Source organism: Rhinatrema bivittatum, chromosome 11, assembly GCF_901001135.1.
Source record: "Rhinatrema bivittatum chromosome 11, aRhiBiv1.1, whole genome shotgun sequence".
In the NCBI taxonomy this organism is placed as follows: Eukaryota; Metazoa; Chordata; class Amphibia; order Gymnophiona; family Rhinatrematidae; genus Rhinatrema; species Rhinatrema bivittatum.
This window is the reverse complement of record NC_042625.1, coordinates 15,765,554-15,781,116: the sequence shown is the minus strand read 5'-3', so window position 1 is coordinate 15,781,116 and position 15,563 is coordinate 15,765,554. Positions and strand designations below refer to the sequence as shown.

Genomic DNA, 15,563 nt, shown 5'->3' with positions numbered 1-15,563 from the left:
CAGACAGGGAAAGGTTTGAAAATCTATTGTAACTCCTAAACTACGTACTTGTTTAGAAATTGGAATACATTCACTATCTATCAAGATATGTAGTGGCGGACTATTAATTGGGTTCTCAACAAAACTTAGACGTATAGCTTCTGTTTTTTTCGCATCCATTTTTCTATTGTTTTAATGTAAATTTGTACCATAGAAAGCGTTTCTGACCAAGATGATTTATATGGGACGAAAAGTTGAATATCATCCGCATATATTTTAAATTAAACATTTAGGAGCAGATTTTAAAAGCCCTGCGCGCGTAAATCTGGCTGGATTTACTTGCGCAGGGGGGGTTATGCGCGTCGAGCCTATTTTGCATATGCCCGGCGATGCGCGCAAGTCCCGGGACACGCGTATGTCCCGGGGCTTTGAAAAAGGGGCAGGAAGGGGGCGGGGGGTGTGGGCGGGGCGCCGGTCTGGGGGCGGGACTGAGGCCTCCATCACGGCAGCCAGCCAGCGTGCGCAACGCCTGCCACAGGCAGGCATAAATAACAAAATAAAGGTAGGGGGGGTTAGGTAGGGCTGGGGGGTGGGTTAGATAGGGGAAGGGAGGAGAAAGTGGGAGGGAGCAGAAGGAAATTTCCCTATGAGGCTGCTCCAATTTCGCAGCGGCCTCGGAAGGAACGGGGAAAGCCATTGGGACTCCTCTAGGGCTTGGCGCACGCAAGCTGCACAAGTGTGCACCCCCTTGAGCGCGCCGACCCCGGATTTTATAACTTGCGCGTGGCTGCGCGCGCAAGTTATAAGATCAGGCGTAGATTTGTGCGCGCCAGGTTGCGCGCACAAATCTACGCCCGCGTGTAGCTATTAAAATCCGGCCCTTAATGCAGAAAGAATATTACATAATGGTAATAAGTAAATATTGAATAGTATTGGAGAACGTGATGAGCCTAGGGGAACCCCTGTAGGCATTGGATATGATGACGATGAGTGTGACCCAATATTGATCTGACAGGAACGGTTGATGAGAAAACCATTAAACCATTCTAATACTGTGGATTGAATTCCTATGGATTGCAAACTAGACATTAGAATTTTGTGATCTAGCGTATCGAACGCTTCCAAAATGTCTAAAAGAATTAATATAAAATCTGTATTAGAATCGAAAGCTTCTTTAAGGTATAGCTTGTACAATGACAGTCTGGTAAGAAATCAGAAGAGACAAATAAGATTTAAAAAATGATGTGTGACTGTTTACTGTCATGTTGCTTTTTAGCTGATGTGCACCCATTCCTGTGCTTTGTTCTGCACTGAATAAGGTGCCTCCTCACATATGCTGACTTTGGGGTTTTGGTAATACCTCCTCAATCCTTCTGCTTATCTGAATGAGAGCTATAAAAATGCAGTCAGAGAGGCCGCCGGCCAGGGTACGCCCGCTGGAATTCTAACTTTTTCACCTTTTCTCAAGGTAAGTCATATTTGTCTGATGCAAAGCAGATTTTATATAACACTCATTTTGTGGCTGTTTTCTAAATAGCACCTGAGTGAGAATAATCAGATTAGCATTTTGTTTCTCTCACAAATGTTTATAGCAGCAGCTATAAACTGGAATTTTTATGTATTGCCTGAGCTTACATTTTTTAAACTTCCCTAAATTTCTAAAAGCAAGAGGAGGAAGGCAGCTGGCTTCCAGAAACTACAATTATACTGCACCTCACAGCGCTAAAGTGATTCTGGTTAAAACCTGAATTTTTTAAAATTTGTTTTCATTTTGACTGCAATAGTCAAAGAGCTTCAGCACTTAGGCACTTAGTAAATGCAAGCAAATAAATAGATTAATTAAAAAACATACATTCAGAGAGCCGGTGAGTGGCAAAAATATCCAAGGGAAAGTTACACATGTAACTTCCCCCCTGGATATGCCGAAGGACAAGTGTCCTGCTGAATATCCTCGGATAATATCCAGGTAAAATTCAGACTGTGCATGTAACTGTGCATTTCTGACCAGACCTGTGCATGTAACTATGGCCAGAGAACGCTCAATATATGTGCTCACCTGCTAAGGATTCGCCCCTGGAATTCCTCCGCAGCTGCTTTTGGACTGCAGACATTTTGGGCTCACAAAATGAACGCGCCTGGAGGAAGAAAATATTGAAAGCTTGGTGCTTGTGTGTGTGCAAGTGAACAAATGACATACACTAAGGCATTCAATATTGCCCACTTTTGTTTCTAAGGAAAATAAATCCACAATTTCTCTTCAGAATCTCTTTCTTTAGCTGGGTGCTTATGCCTATTAAATCCTGGCATTTTCCTGCCCCTGATGACAGTACATATTCTATTTTAGGTTATTTCACTGCTCCGTATTGCGTGTGGCAAACATTTGCATACGAGTGCCAAAAAAAAATCCAATTAAAGAAAAATAAGCATCGTTCTATCTGCTAAAACTGTCAAACTGCCATTTCTTCCAGCTATTGTTTTAATGAAATGCTCTCTCCTAGTGTTCATATGGCAGCCATTAAATTAAAAAGAAACAACTCTCTATTCTTTATGCATGCGAGAAAAATGCACAGGGAACGCAAGCAATTACGTGACTGTCAACATTTTGGGGATAAAACTAATAAATGGAATACATTTCGGAATAAAATCTGGTATACTTTCACATGGATTCTGCTTCTGTGCATCCCATGTGTGTGTTGGTCTCCTGAGACATCCCAACTCTGTGTAAGGGCAGAGAAAATATCAGAAAATCCCCTTAGAGTGCTCTGGAGCCAGGATAAACACAGGTTGAACACACAGCGAATATTGTTTGGACTCTGGCCAAGCTGGGAAGATTACATATCCTATGGATAAAAAAAAACATTCAAAAGACTAATTGCAAACTAACGTAGCGGAAATCAGTTTTGAATCTTTTCCTGTGTAATACATAGATTCAGATTTAAGCAACTGCTGTTTAATTTTGTTTCGCACATCAACAGCAATGGTAGATCCCTGTGGCTTCAACAGGGGCAGATTGCAGGAAAATATTGGCCCTGGGGATTTTTTTTCAAAACAGGCCCATGGATTATATGTCTGACACTGTTGTGAGTTTTCTGTGCAGGACTTGTTTCAACAGCTCCCAAAAGCATGCCAAGCCAACCCTTGTGACCTGGAACCAAAATATCTCGATTGTAAAGTTCACATTTTTTTCCCAAATAACTAAGAAGTAGAGCACCCCCTAGACCAGGGATGAGCAAACTGAATTGCAGTCCTCCTTCCATCCATTCTACTGGTTGGCCCCTCTCCCATTTGGTTAAATCTTTCATGTATATATATATATATCCTGGATTTGTGGTCTGGTGCTGCCAACCAGTGAGGCAATTACGCTGCCAACCAGTGGCTCAGACACACACACACACAGACGCACACATGCACACACACGCACACACACACACGCACACTCTCTCTCTCTCAGACATATACACACATTACGGTCAAATTTTAAAACCCCCGCGCGCATAAAAAATGGGGGTTACGCACGTGGCCAGGCCTTGCATGCGCCGCGTGCATCTTCAAAGGGTTCCAACCCCCATTGCTTTTCGGTTTAAGAGCCGAAGTGCCTGGCCCAGTTAAAGGGGCGGGGAGGGGGGCGGGGCTGGAAGCAGCCGGTACAGCAGCCTGGGAGGGAACTGGGAAGGCCGGGATGCGTCACTGCGCGACATTTGTGAAACTGTACCCACCCCCGCGCGTGCATGTTATAAAATTGGCGCGTCCATGTGTGCGCGCCGGGTAGCGCGCGCACGTCGACGCGCACGCACTCCTATTAAAATCTACCCCTTAGTAAATGCCTCCTACATCATTACACGGGAGGCATTAATTTTGCTTGCTGCCAGCTCTTCCCCAGCCTGCAGCACCCCTTCCCTTTCCCTTTCCTACCCCTTCTCTGCATTCTGTCTCTCCAGGAGATTCACTGGTTCCACAGCCACCTCAGACAGAATTCTCACCAACAATGCAAGGCATTTCCTTCTGGCTCACCCCTTCCCTTTCTGTGACTATAGCTTGCCTTCACTTCTCTGGTCCCCTCAACAATGCATTCTCATTGACCGTGTGCTACAGAGTCTGCTGCCTTTACAGTTATGGTTCTCCAGGCTCTGCCTACCTATTTTAGAATGGAGGCCCAGAAGTAATCCATGCTGCTGGCTTCTGGGGTTAAAAAAATAAAATGTGGCCATGGCTGAGACTGCACACATCACTGCTACAGCTAAGATTGGGGACATCGACTGACTCAAAGCAGCACAGTTTGAGATGGAATCCGGCTTTCCCACATGAAACCACTGCAGCTAGGGCCAGTGCATGAGTATAAGGCACCCTAAGTGAACCTTACAGCCTTGCACCCTCCCCACACACAATTATAGATTATTTTAGCAGATTCTACATGAAAAAGACATTCAAAGTACAGTCTTCTGAGGTAAAAATATCATTTACAGTAACGTGTATATTATTTTTACATGGACTGCAGTGGTGACAACTAGAAACCTCTGCCGAAAAAAAAAAAAAGAAGACATTTGGAACCCATATGGTATTAGGCCTATTGTTACACATGTTGGATGTGACCTTGGCCCTTGGAGAGCCTTTGGTAAACTGAATTACAATTACAATATAGTATACTTCCCAATTCCCATACCACAATAGCACTAATTGCCAGCACTCAAACTGAAACAACCCTACCTATGAAAAGGCCCTAAAACACCCATACACCTCCTATTAGGAAAACAGAACCTAGGGATCTATAGCAATCTACATAGAAACTACATGCTAGGAAAATACCTCATACTGGTCACATGTGCAGAACATAGACAGACCCTCACCAAATACAGAATAAAGAAACCATAAAGTATAAATATAAATGTATAGACAAACTGAACTGGAAAATGCATCAAGCCATAATCTGTATGCAGTGCAACAGTGCAAAAACAGATACCATTCCTCTTCCAACATCAAACAATAAAATCAAGAAATATAAATCAATCATAATAGTAAAAACCATACTAATAAAAAGAATATATGTTTCAATACAATTGAATGAAATATCCAATAATTAAAAACACAAACATGTTTTTAACATTTCCCAAACCAGCATAAAATATTTGAAAACAGCAGACACATCCAACACCCAATAATTAAAACTAATAAGGATAAAATATCCCCTGCTCTCCCCTGGGAACTTTTGATTCCACTTTGCAATTGTTGGGGGTTGCATAGACTATTTTTGCTTTGCATTCTCTAACCCACACACACGCACATGCTCACTGACACAGACAATCACACATTAACTCACATGCTGACACACATAGGATCAATCATACACTGATGCTGACACATACACTCGTTCACAAATACACATTGACACATACAGTCATACATACTTTCACACTGACACACACGATCACACATATACTCTCAGATCCTGACACACATATGATCACACATACACTCTCACATGCTGATACACATTGATCACACCTACACACTGACACACATGATCAGTCACACGTACATTCTCACAAGCTGACACAGGTTCAGTGAAACATACCCTCTCTCATACACATACAAATAATCAATTACACATACAAAACTTACACAGACTGACTGCTCACACAAATATTCCACTAAGAACATAAGAACATAAGAAATTGCCATGCTGGGTCAGACCGAGAGTCCATCAAGCCTAGCATCCTGTTTCCAACAGAGGCCAAAACCAGGCCACAAGAACCTGGCAATTACCCAAACACTAAGAAGAACCCATGCTACTGATGCAATTAATAGCAGTGGCTATTCCCTAAGGGGCGGATTTTAAAAGACCTGCTCGCGTAAATCCGCCCAGATTTACACGAGCAGGGCCTTGCGCGCCGGCGTGCCTATTTTCCATAGGCCTGCCGGTGCACGCAGAGCTCCGGGACTTGCGTAAGTCCCGGGGTTTTTTGTTGGGGGCGTGTTGGGGGCGGGGCTGACCGACGCGGCGTTTTGGGGGCGGGCCCGGGGGCATGGTTTCGGCCCGGGGTGGTCCGGGGGCGTGGTCACGCCCTCCGGAACCGCCCCTGGGTTGCGTCTCGGCGCACCAGCGGCCCGCTGGCGCGCGTGGATTTACATTTCCCTCCGGGAGGCGTAAATCCACGGACAAAGGTAGGGGGGGGGGGGTTTTAGATAGGGCCGGGGGGGGGGGGGTTAGGTAGAGGAAGGGAGGGGAAGGTGAGGGGAGGGCGAAAGAGAGTTCCCTCCGAGGCAGGCTGCGCGGCTCGGCGCGCGCCAGCTGCCCAAAATCGGCAGCCTTGCGCGCGCCAATCCTGGATTTTAGCAGATACGCGCGGCTACGCGAGTATCTACTAAAATCCAGCGTACTTTTGTTTGCAACTGGTGCGCCAACAAAAGTACGCGAACGCGCATTTTTTTAAAATCTACCCCTAAGTATAATTGATTAATAGCCATTAATAGACTTCTCCTCCAAGAACTTATCCAAACCTTTTTTGAACCCAGCTACACTAACTGCACTAACCACATCCTCTGGCAACAAATTCCAGAGCTTTATTGTGCGTTGAGTGAAAAAAAATTTTCTCCGATTAGTCTTAAATGTGCTACTTGCTAACTTGGGAATGCCCCCTAGTCCTTCTATTATTCGAAAGTGTAAATAACCGATTCACATCTACTCGTTCAAGACCTCTTATGATCTTAAAGACCTCTATCATATCCCCCCTCAGCCGTCTCTTCTCCAAGTTGAACAGCCCTAACCTCTTCAGCCTTTCCTCACAGGGCAGCTGTTCCATCCCCTTTATAATTTTGGTTGCCCTTCTCTGTACCTTCTCCATCGCAAGTATACCTTTTTTTGAGATGCTGCGACCAGAATTGTACACAGTATTCAAGGTGCGGTCTCACCATGGAGCGACATAGAGGCATTATGACATTTTCCGTTCTATTAACCATTCCCTTCCTAATAATTCCTAACATTCTATTTGCTTTTTTGACTGCTGCAGCACACTGAGCCGACGATTTTAAAGTATTATCCACTATGATGCCTAGATCTTTTTCCTGGGTGGTAACTCCTAATATGGAACCTAACATCGTGTAACTACAGCAAGAGTTATTTTTCCCTATATGCAACACCTTGCACTTGTCCACATTAAATTTCATCTGCCATTTGGATGCCCAATCTTCCAGTCTTGCAAGGTCCTCCTGTAATGTATCACAGTCTGCTTGTGATTTAACTACCCTGAATAATTTTGTATCATCCGCAAATTTGATAACCTCACTCGTCGTATTCCTTTCCAGATCATTTATATATATATTGAAAAGCACCGGTCCAAGTACAGATCCCTGAGGTACTCCACTGTTTACCATTTTCCACTGAGAAAATTGACCATTTAATCCTACTCTCTGTTTCCTGTCTTTTAACCAGTTTGTAATCCACGAAAGGACATCACCTCCTATCCCATGACTTTTTAGTTTTCGTAGAAGCCTCTCATGAGGGACTTTGTCAAACGCCTTCTGAAAATCCAAATACACTACTTCTACTGGTTCATCTTTATCCACATGTTTATTAACCCCTTCAAAAAAATGAAGCAGATTTGTTAGGCAAGACTTCCCTTGGGTAAATCCATGTTGACTGTGTCCCATTAAATCATGTCTTTCTATATGCTCTACGATTTTGATCTTGAGAATAGTTTCCACTATTTTTCCTGGCACTGAAGTCAGCCTCACTGGTCTATAGTTACCCGGATCGCCCCTGGAGCCTTTTTTAAATATTGGGGTTACATTGGCCACCCTCCAGTCTTCAGGTACAATGGATGATTTTAATGATAGGTTACACATTTTAACTAATAGATCAGAAATTTCATTTTTTAGTTCCTTCAGAACCCTAGGATGCATACCATCCGGTCCAGGTGATTTGCTACTCTTTAGTTTGTCAATCTGGCCTACTACATCTTCCAGGTTCACAGTGATTTTACTCAGTTCGTCTGACTCTTCACCCCTGAAAACCATCTCTGGAACTGGTATCTCCCCAACATCCTCATTCGTAAACACGGAGGCAAAGAATTCATTTAGTCTTTCTGCAATGGCCTTATCTTCCCTAAGAGCCCCTTTAACCCCTCTGTCATCTAATGGTCCAACCGACTCCCTCACAGGGTTCTTGCTTTGCATATATTTAAAAAAGTTTTAATTATGATTTTTTGCCTCTATGGCCAACTTCATTTCAAATTCTCTCTTCGCCTGTCTTATCAATGTTTTACACTTACCTTGACAATGCTTATGTTTTATCCTATTTTCTTCAGATGGATCCTTCTTCCAATTTTTGAAGGATGTTTTTTTGGCTAAAATAGCCTCTTTCACCTCATCTTTTAACCATGACGGTAATCGTTTTGCCTTCCTTCCAGCTTTCTTAATGCGCGGGATACATATGGACTGCGCCTCTAGGATTGTATTTTTAAACAATGTCCAAGCCTGTTGAACACTTTTAACCTTTGCAGCTGCACCTTTCAGTTTTTTTCTATTTTCCTCATTTTATCAAAGTTTCCCTTTTTAAAATTTAGTGTTAGAGCTGCAGATTTACTTATTGTCCCCCTTCCAGTTATTAGTTTAAATTTGATGATGTTGTGATCACTGTTGCCAAGTGGCCCCACCACTGTTACTTCTCTCACCAAATCTTGCATTCCACTAAGAATTAAATCTAAAATAGCTCCCTCTCTTGTTGGTTCCTGAACCAAATGCTCCATGAAGCAATCATTTATTACATCCAGGAACTTTATGTCTCTAGCAAGTCCTGATGTTACATTTACCCAGTCAATATTGGGGTAATTGAAATCTCCCATTGTTATTGCACTGCCAAATTGGTTTGCTACCCTGATTTCTCTTAGCATTTCATCATCTGTCTGACCATTTTGTCCAGGTGGACGGTAGTATACTCCTATCACTATACTCTTACCCAACACACATGGGATTTCTACCCATATAGATTCTACTGAGCATTTACTCTCTTGTATGATCTTTATCCTAAGAACATAAGAAAATGCCATACTGGGTCAGACCAAGGGTCCATCAAGCCCAGCATCCTGTTTCCAACAGTGGCCAATCCAGGCCATAAGAACCTGGCAAGTATCCAAAAACTATCCTGTTGGACTCTATACCCTCCCGGACATAAAGTGCCTCACCCCCACCAAGCTGATCCTCCCTATCATTGCGATATCATTTGTACCCAGTCATTCATGCATTCTCCCTCCTCTAGAGTTTAAAAGCTGCAGCAGTTCCTGTGAATAATCAAAAACTTTATATTCACTTACTTGGTGGTTAGGGGGTCTGAGCAAAGCCCTGGCATAAAAGTGTCTCTGTGGGCTGCCTGTTGCTAAGGGTGATTGTGCTTTTTGATGCGGGAATTGCAGCAAGGGCCTGCGGCAGAGGTTGAGTCAGCAGAGACATGAGGCGCAGTTCCCTATCCTCTCATGGCTCCTCTCCTCCTCGGCTCTGCCTCCTGGCCACCTCCTGCTGAAAGACAGAGCTGAGGAGGAGAGGCGGCAGAAGGTGGGGGAGGGGATCCAAGAGAGGATAGGGAACTTTGCAAAAAACGCACAGTGAAGGGGACCAAGTGCCGCTGTAATCACGCTTCTGGCCGTCAGGTTTCTCACCGGCTCTGGGAGGCCACAGCATCCACAGGCAATGAAGCGGAACAGGTCATGATCACCATACAGATCTGGGCTCTCGCCAACCATGTGATGATTTTCAGCAAAAAGTCATATCTACCCATAGCACAAGAAAGTGAAAGACCTTTTTGATAGCCTAAATATAAATAAATACAGGCCAACTTTAAAAAGGCCACAAGCGAAAAAAAGTGGGAGTTACATGCTTGGCTGGGCCTTGCATACGCCGTGCGCATTTTAGAATGGGCCCGGCCACGCGCGTAACCTCCGTTATGTGCAGAAGTGCCAAGCCCCAAAAAAGGGGCAGGCCAGGAGGCATGGTCTGGCGGGGGCCGGCCAGGCAGCGGTCATTAGGCCCTGTACCAGGGAAGCGCGCGCCGGTAGCTGGCCAACGCGCGTAACTTACTTCTGCTCCGAAGGAGCAGAAGTAAGTTACAAAACAAAAAAATTAGGAATAGGTAGGGTTAGGTTAGGGGTCGGGGAGGAGAGGAGAAGAGATAGGAAGGGTAGGGATAGGAAAGTTCCCTCCCTGTCCACTCCTTAATTGGAGTGGACTGGGAGGGAACTGGGCAAAGACCCGATCGCGTCGCCGTGCATAAATTACAAAATCCCCCCCCCCCCGCGCGCGCAAGTCGCCCACACATACGTACGCAGATTTTAAAATGCGGCGCGCATGCGGGCGTGGCCATCGGATTATATAACGTGTGCGTGCCAGCGCACGCATGTTATAAAACCAGCCTACGTGGACTTTTAAAAAAAACGCCCCCATAGTGAGCAAGAGACCCCCCTACTGTGCACGAAGCGCTGGGGACCTGGTGCTCGCAGCGGCACCGCAGGCATGTGACCAACACCAGCCACATGATTGGATAGACCGGCCCACCAGGGCATGCCCAAAGTGCTGAAAGGCCGATCTGCCCCGAGCTTCAGCATCCCGTTGAAAGTCAGCAGCTGTATCGCTCCTGGAGAAAGCCAGAATCTTCATAGCGTTGTGACACTTTTTTAGGGGACCTCCAGAAAAGATGTAACCATGCATGAGGTTTCAAGAGCGCTGGGGCCCCTTTACCTCTGTGCTCTCAAAAGCTCGTGCACTGCAATACATTTTCTTGCGGTCCCATAAAAGGTATGGCAGAGATTCCCTTTAACAAGGTCAAAAGGCAATAGCACCTGAAAACATTTTTAACTGCTTTAAACATTCTTTTTAATAATGCAGATCGGTATATTTCTTAAGTAGGCAAACTATTCAAAACAGATGTACGCAGTTTTACTGATGAAAACATGCAACACACACTTTAATTATGCATTCTGGAGCTTCATTGCTCTTGTAAGTTTCTTTTATGGTTTCCAACCTATGGAATGTTGGAAAAAATTACGTAAAAGGGATCTGTGTCTGTGTATAATAACCCTCCAAAGAAAGGATGGAAAGTATCTAAATTTGGCTTGCTAGAAGAAAATCAGAATACCTTGGATACGTTTGAGCAAACCCTCCCGACTAATCCCCATTGTTTTACTAGGGGAAGCTGTTAGGGGCCGTGGAATGCTGCTGGGCAGGAAGGAAGGAGGCGAGGCAGCCAGCAAAGGTCACCTCCCTCCACACGACCCCACTTACATACAGGCCGATGCAATATCTGCGCGCGAAAAAACGGGCGCTCTTGGTCCAGTACCTGCTTTCCCTAATGCGTTCCCATCCACCTCTCCCGGGCACGCGATGCAGTAGGCAAATGAGCAAACTGCGTTAAAAAGGAGGCGCTAGGGTGAAAACCGCGTGTCCGCCTCCTCGGCATCGTGCGCCCAGGAGAAGTGGCTGCCAGTGCGGGTTAGGGAAGCAGACGCTGTTCCCTGGGGGTTACCCCCCCATACAGTAAAGTTACCACAGACCACCCAATGCCATAAGTGCAGTGGCCCCTGCCGGCCAGAGGAGTAGATCTGAATGATTATGTTGTGTTTGGTTTGGGAGCGCAGGCTTCCCTCTTGCCCTTGGGGTTATAAAGCGTTCCCTGGCCTGCTCAGGCATTCCTTTTGGCGAGAAATAAGTACAACCCGACCTGCTAGCAAAAATCACCTCAGTCTATGACAGGATGACGAGAATGGATTTGTCACTGCTCTAGATTTTGTATTCTTAGTAGAAAATATAATTAGAAAAAGAGATTTTGCAGTAGAAATAGGAGACATGTTTCCAGCGGTTTTAGATAACTTATTTTTGTCACTTGCCACAACGATAGGTGAACCTTAAAATCAGACTGTTTTGTGGGGTTTTATTTCATACTTTCCTTCCTTTAATTTTTTTCTTTTTTTTTCTTCTTTTCAGATATCCAGAATGACTCAACATTGTACTAAAATTTCGGGTCACTGGAAGGTAGGCCACCTCACAGATTTCTCTATACAAAATATTTTACTGAGAACTAGCAGAGAGAAAAAAGGGACAAACAGCAGTATTTTTTTTTTTTATTTATCTGAACAATTTACATTCCTCCTGTACGAGGCAGATTACAATATAAAATGTAAATCAGTAAACATATCTATAAGATGCCAGTAAAACATAAAACTACTGTGCTATTAGATCTTGTTTTAACGTCTGCAATCGTCCAGTCTTCCCATTTCATGTAATGCTCTGATCACTTAGCCTGCGCGAACAGTAACATTTTCAGCTCTTCTCAGAATTTTTTGGTTTTACGTCAGGTTCTTAGGGATAGAGGGAGGCTTTTCCAGAGCCTAGGACCCAACGACCGAGCATGCTCTGAATTACACCATCTGCACACAACAGCACAGTACAGACATGCAAGTGACCTCTCGGAGTATTTGGGAAACATCGACGTATTCCAAGTTAAATTCGGTTCAACAAAAACACCCCCCGCCCATCCCTATCTGACTTTAAAAAAAAATGTGAACAAACTTTATTAAAGCTTCAGTGGAATAATAACAGATGTAAATCTTGACAGAAGACAATATGCTAGGAATACCAGCTCATGTTCTCTCAAACCTGTCCTCTGTGTCATACATTTTTATCAGCTCATGCTCACAACAAGCCGTAGGTGAAACTAGATTAAATCATTCTCTGGCAAGATCTGTGTCAGACGTTTTCCAATGTCTCATGATATAACATTGTGCTATGCAATCACATTTTCTCAAATAGTTTGATACCGCACGACAAGTCTCTTGACATCCAAGGAGTGCAAGAGGCAATACTCCTCTGCATCCCTGACCTTATCCAGGGACGGCAAGGTGGTGGACTGATTCAAATGAAAGTCTCAGACTACTTTGGGCAAGGATGGAACAGTATGCAGCTGTAAAGAGTGTGGAGGGTAGAGAATGAAAGTACAAGGTAATGCAGATGAGAATGAATTGAATCAATCCTACTTTTAAGAAGTAATATTTCAAAGCGATAGTAACTCAATAATATACCTGGACTTGACCAACATTACTCAAATAATGATTTTATTTATGAAATTGTAACCGAACTTTATTGGCACCTGTTAGAATGTAAGATATCCTACATTTACTTACCTTAGTCTATGTGCCTATTTGTAAACCGTTGCGATGGTATATAACTTAGCGACGGTATAGAAAAATGTTTAAATAAATAAATAAATAATGCCCCCCGAGACACCCAAAGGAACTGTTCCTGGCAAGACAATGCCTGCGGCTCAGAAATTCGATGCACTGAATATATAGTCACCAGGAACACAGTCTTCAAGGTCAACAACCGCAAGGAAATGCTATGCAGCGGTTGGAACATGGGGCCCACCAAAAATTCCAGCACCAAGTTAAGACTCCATAAGAGAACCGGTAACCTTAAGGTAGGCCTAAGATGCTTCACTCCCTTCAAAAAATGAATCACATCAGGGTGAGACAACAATGAACTACCATACACCTGGCCCCTGAAACAGGTAAGAGCCGCAACCTGAATCTTTAAGGAATTAAGGGCCAATCCTTTATTGAACCCATCTTGCAAAAAAAGTCCAGAATGAGTTGGATCCTAACTGAATGAGGAAGAACACCACGTTCCTCACACCAGGCCTCAAGAACTCTCCAAACCCATACATAAGCCAAGGAAGTGGAAAACTTGTGAGCGCGAATTAAGATGGCAATCACCACAGAGGAATAATCGCGCTTCAACAGGCGAGCCCTCTCAAAGACCAAACTGTAAGACAAAACCAAGACAGATCCTCATGAAGAACCGGTCCCTGCTGTAACAGATCCTTGTGCGGCAGAAGGCAAAGGGGAGTTTCCACCAGGAGTCTTTGCAAATGCGCATACCATGGACTCCACCAGGAGTCTTTTCAAATGCGCATACCATGGATGCCTGGGACAGACCGGCACCACCAGGAGTTTTAGTTCCCTATAGCCTTCATTCTTATTTTATTTATTTATTTATTTATTTGCTTTTATATACCGACATTCGATCGAGATATCACATCGGTTCACATATAACTGAACGAATAAGGCAAGATCTGCTTATTTTACATTGTAACATGGTAACTTGTATAGGAGCTGAAGAGATGTATATATATTGTAACATTTATAATATATTTATATAATAACATTTTACATTGTAACAAGGTAACTTGTATATTATAACATTTTACATTGTAAAGAGGTACCTTGTATAAGAGCTAGAGAGAAACATTTCTATTGTAACATAACAACATTGCTTGGGAAGATAAAGTTTTAGATAAGGATTTAGATAGAGTCTTAGGGAGGTTAACTGGGGGTTACCTTGTGAATTATCCTGCCCAGCAAGTGCCACGGAGGAAAGGCATAAAGCAATCTGTCTTCCGGCCAATCCTGTACGAGAGCGTCTATTCTCAGGGAACACAGATCTCTCCTGCAACTGTGGAATCAAGGAACCTTCACATTGAGAAGTCGCCAGCAGGTCTAGGAATGGAAGGCTCCAGCGATCCACAATCAGCTGAAACGCCTCAGCTGACAACACCCACTCTCCTGGGTCCAGATTCTCCCTGCTTAGAAAGTCCACTCCAACATTGTCTTTTCCTACAATGTGAGAGGCCAAGAATATCTGCAGATGACCTTCTGCTATACCATAAGATGGTCTATTTCCTGCAACACTGGCTGGCTCTTGGTAACTACCTGGTGATTGATGTAAGCCACCATCGCTGCGGTGTCCGACATCACGCAAACTGTTGGATCCCGCAGCCTGAACTGCAAGCATGCCAGCCATACTACCCGGGCTTCCAGGTGATTGATGTTTCGGCAGGACCAACGCACTTGGGCCGTCAACTCCAGACATTGAGCCTGCCAACCATGGAGACTCACATCTGTCGTGAGTACCAACCAGGTCAGAGAGGAGAAGGGAACTCCCTTCCTCAGATGATCCTCCTGCAACCACCCCTGGAGGCGGGAGCAGATTTCCATCAGCAAATGGGGCCGAACAACATAGTCCTGAGACTGCTGGTTCCAACAAGACAGCCTAGAGCACTGAAGAGAATGCAAATGCGCCTTCACCCACAGCACCACTTCCAGGGTTGCCACCATCAAGCCGAGCACCTCTAGGTAGGACACACCATCGAGCACATGGTGTTCACCAACTGATGCACTTGAGACATCAATGTCTGAATCCAAACTTCCGGTAGGAAAACTTTGTCCTATCCCGTGTCGAATCAGACCCCCAGACACTCCAACGAATGGGATGGCAGACGATTGCTCTTGGTCAGGTTCACCACCAAACCGAGCTCCCACAATAAGCAGATCACTTTGAGTATCACCAGGCAGCTGTCTTCCTGAGACTTGGCTCGAATCAGCCAGTTAACCAAATACGGATGCTCCAGGATCCCTTCTCTTCAAGGCCAGCGCTACGACCACCATAACCTTTGAAAATGTTCTGGGCGTGGTGGCTAGACCAAAGGGTAGTGCCCAAAACAGATACTGGTGCCCCAACACTGCAAATCAGAGGAAACATTGGTACTCCAA

The 15,563-nt window shown here is 44.5% G+C and overlaps 2 protein-coding genes across 2 annotated transcripts in view; both read right to left on the bottom strand.

The window, feature by feature from the left end:
* CRYBB1 (crystallin beta B1) overlaps nucleotides 1–2,363 on the bottom strand; it is a 71,953-nt gene extending 69,590 nt beyond the window's left edge. The window contains exon 1 of the mRNA XM_029571945.1: nucleotides 2,036–2,363. The gene's annotated coding sequence lies outside the window, so the exon portion shown is untranslated. The remainder of the gene's footprint in view (nucleotides 1–2,035) is intronic.
* A 287-nt stretch (nucleotides 2,364–2,650) lies between these two features.
* LOC115073493 (retinol dehydrogenase 14-like) overlaps nucleotides 2,651–15,563 on the bottom strand; it is a 73,168-nt gene continuing 60,255 nt past the window's right edge. The window contains exon 6 of the mRNA XM_029571943.1: nucleotides 2,651–2,819. Within this exon, the coding sequence (XP_029427803.1) occupies nucleotides 2,719–2,819 (101 nt within the window). The 3' untranslated portion in view covers nucleotides 2,651–2,718. The remainder of the gene's footprint in view (nucleotides 2,820–15,563) is intronic.